General features: G+C 37.4%; 1 protein-coding gene across 1 annotated transcript; it reads right to left on the reverse strand.

Annotated features, from left to right (window-relative positions):
- Nucleotides 1-1,035: 1,035 nt before the first annotated feature.
- Nucleotides 1,036-3,242, reverse strand: LOC111372208 (protein NUCLEAR FUSION DEFECTIVE 4-like). The gene has a single exon (XM_022994434.1). The coding sequence runs from the start codon at nt 2,930-2,932 to the stop codon at nt 1,205-1,207; it is 1,728 nt and encodes a 575-aa protein (XP_022850202.1). The 5' UTR covers nt 2,933-3,242; the 3' UTR covers nt 1,036-1,204.
- Between the last annotated feature and the right edge of the window lie 557 nt (nt 3,243-3,799).

The raw sequence follows: 3,799 nt of genomic DNA on the forward strand, positions 1-3,799 counted from the left end.
CCCACTTTTTGTTCAATTATTGCTTTTAGAATTGAAACGGAATGAGTCGATAACTCAATTATATATGATAATGAAAGCAGCACGATCCAAAACATACACGGGACTTGGACATGTTAGACAGCTATTCTTTTGTCAAATCTGTTTGAAAATAATATCTAAATTTAAATAAAGAAAATTGTCTTGTATACTTTTCAAATAAAGCAATTTAACGTTATATCTTAAAATGGAGATATAAATTTAAGCCATGTTTGGTTTAATTAAATAAATTGATAAAAATTTAAATCAAAGTCAACAAATTATTTTAATTACGTATTTCATGGAATTCACAGCTTTCATTAAAAAATTTTGAAAATTTGAATTTTAACAAAAACAAACAGTGAATAAATCTCGTCCTCACTTCATAAAAACTGTACACGTGCGACTCACAATTAAATAAAATAATAACTTAAGCGATCATTTATAATAAAGCAATTGAAAAGTAGACAAGTAGTTCTTGAAAGAGTTATTGATGTTCCCACAAAGAACGTCGGTAAAATAAAGCCAAAATCATGACATTATCAAAGCTATCTCTCGCCATGTTTCTTATCAGTTCAAAATTTACACTTGCACTTTAATTAAAAAAAAAAAAAAAAGGATGACCCCAACCTTGAGGGCTCCTACCATTCTGCCTCTATACTTTTGTGAGGGAGATAAATCACAGAATGTGCTCCAACAGGTCAAGAAATAAGAACCGCTTGTACACTGCGCCTACAAGGAGTTAAATTCCATGTTTCAAGAATCGAACCCCCACACTACGACTGCCAGCAAGACGTTAGATAATATCACTCCGGTCCTTTGCACCATTAGACTATGCCCTGAGGACCTTGCACTTTAATTTTTATCATGACTAGTGTGATCGGCCTATTTAATTACTCTAATTAAGGGTAGAAAAGGTAATAAATGTAGTGGATCTCATCATATATTAATTAAAATTAAAATTAAAATTTGACAGTCGAAAGTTGATAAAAGTTTAACAATATTTTATCGAACAAAGGCTTAGTGTGCCATGTTGGTAAATAAAAACATCAAATCAGCATACACAATACACTTCAGATTCACATTGAAATGATTTGCATCGATCCATATAATTCTGCTTCTCTGTAGCGCAAATAAAAGATAGAAAATGGCAACAGTTCTCACATACGAACCGTAACCATATATTATACTATTCTTGTTGAATTGCTTGCTCTCTGAACTTCTTATATATATCACTTCCATAAAATTTTCTCGTCCTAATCACCAAAATGACTGAAATTACACATGCTACCAGTGTCGCGGCCATTATTATTAGAAAAGCGAGTTTGTAACACTCCACGCCGATGCATGTCAAGTCTTGCCCTTCTTTCCTAACGAGTCCTTTAGCTGCCATTTGCTTCATAGCCTCTTTATCATATAAATAACCAGTTATTCTAACATTCAAGATATAAGCCCCAACTGGGCTGGCTCCACCCCCTAGAGTGTGCAATGTAGAGTAGTATTTGAGCCCAAACAATTCTGATATGATTGCAAAAATCAATGGCCATTGGGCTCCGAAACAGAATCCCATAATCACAGAGGATAAATATAGAGAATTTGGGACACCAAATGCGATAAGAAGATGACCAGTGCAAGAGAGGAGAAGTACTAATGTGAGCATTAAGGGACGTGGGAATTTGTACTTTTCCAAGAAAATTTCTGAGGCAAAACCGGAGGCTACTCTTCCCAGATAATTCCATATGCTTACTAGTGACACAAATGTGGTTATGCTTTTACTTGGATAACCTAAGGACTTACCGATTTGGCCTAGATTATCAATTGCTGTCAAGGTACCTCCAACTCCGAATGTCGTTACAGTAAATAGAATTATCATATCCATGCTGAAAATTGCTTGCGATATGTTGTAATCCTCGCCTCTTTCTGGTGGCTTGAAAGGGTTGCTCCACCACGAATCTGCCGGCTTTTGGTGCTTTACTTGATCACCGGTCGTTGGCTGAAGTTCTTCAACTGGTGGCGGATTTGGCAGTTGAGAAACAACTTTCAGTTGAATGGAATCTTTTGACTCTTGTCTCTTGCTCTTCCAGATGTTGAATTCTTCTTTGATGATAACAAACAGTTGAGAAAACAATAAAATCAGCACAAAACTGGCACTTCCTGCATACGCAACTCTAGGAAAGTAAAGTCTGTTTTGTAAGATAATCAGAATCATGAGGAAACCGGCAAGACTTAGCGATACATAGAGTAGACGATAAAAGATTTTGAACTCATTTTCTTGCCGGACAATCTTCATGAGTCTAACTGTTCGGAGAAAAACACAAGAAACAGCCGCCGGAAGCCACCCAATAAGTAAAATAAGAGACTTGGAATCATGTCCATAAAAAGCATGGAATAACTGTGTAATAATTGCACCACTTAGGCCAACAAATCCCTTGAGAAGGCCTATGACTATTCCTCGACTCTCCGGGAAATTCTTAACACAAGTAACCATTGCCCCAGTATTGGCAAATGTTTGTGAATTTGCACCAATACATATATATAGACACATCTGCCACACATGGGGTTTGGCCGTCCGGCCAGTGATGGCCAACCATATCATGAAGTAGCCGAAAAAGTTCATGATTACACCAAATGAAAGAACAACCCAAGGTGGTGAAATTTCATTGATAAGCCCAGCCATGATTCCTATATTTCCGCCGAGGTCTTTGAAGAATCCTATGAGATTTAAGGTTGTCTGGTCATATCCTAGGGATGATTTGATGTCGCCGGAGTAGAGTCCGAACATATAAGTTGCACCAGACATGGACATGATTAAGAGGGAGGCAAAAATCATGAACCACCGGCCGGTGAGCACTTGGCAGGTAAAGCTTCTCATGGCCCTCCAACCACCGCCTCTACAACTGAGTTCACCGGCAGCCATGCTGTGTTTTGTTTTTCTTGATACTTCTTCCGAAGAAATACACGGACACTGTGTTAGAACTGGATGTCCTAATGTCCTATGTAACGATTGGAGCTGTGAATCCGTGACCCATTGAAGAGCAGTATGGGATGCTCAGTCAAAATAAATATCTGAGTCTAGATGTTACCGTACTCCCATTTTGGATTTGTTCGGAGGATTTCTTGAAAGGAAAAAAAATGATTTTTTATGAGATTGAGTGAATAAAAAGTGAGAAAAAGTTTGCTGTCGATTAAACTTTTGCCAATTTTGCTGTCTCATCCATTGCCCCCTAATCAAAATTTTATCTATAGCTTGTTTGACACAAATTAATTTTATAGTTTGTTGCATAACCATTTTCATCCATACATTTACGTAATAAAATATTATACATGCATACTGAAACTTATTTTTACTTTTTAGGGGCTATTTGGTCCCCATTAATTTTGCACAATAATGAATTCTTGGACCATTACTAATTATTTGTCTGCCAACTCACATGATTTACTCATAGACCAAGACTTATTCTTTTCCAAAATTTGTCCTTGCCGATTGACTTTCCATCCCAAAGCCAGTCAGCCGAAAGACCATGGTAAAATTGGAATGGAAAATGCCTAATGCACAGGGCCTGTACAGGCCTCCTCACATGCTGTGTGAGGAGGTGAAAGGGTGGGGGATTATTTAAAAAAAAAATTACCCACCCCTTTGTAATGTGTCTGGCCTGTACAGGTCCTGTGAACACAGGGACAGGGCCTGTACAGCCAGCGTGTTTCAATTGGAATTTAATGCTTTTGAAGTCAAATTAAAACATATAACAATGCGTAGGTCCTACATTGATGTGATGGGAAAATG

The sequence above is a fragment of the Olea europaea genome, chromosome 23, assembly GCF_002742605.1.
Source record: "Olea europaea var. sylvestris chromosome 23, O_europaea_v1, whole genome shotgun sequence".
In the NCBI taxonomy this organism is placed as follows: Eukaryota; Viridiplantae; Streptophyta; class Magnoliopsida; order Lamiales; family Oleaceae; genus Olea; species Olea europaea.

Excerpts from the sequence above, each read along its gene's own strand:
- LOC111372208 (XM_022994434.1), bottom strand. The coding sequence starts at position 2,932 with ATGGCTGCCGGTGAACTCAGTTGTAGAGGCGGTGGTTGGAGGGCCATG.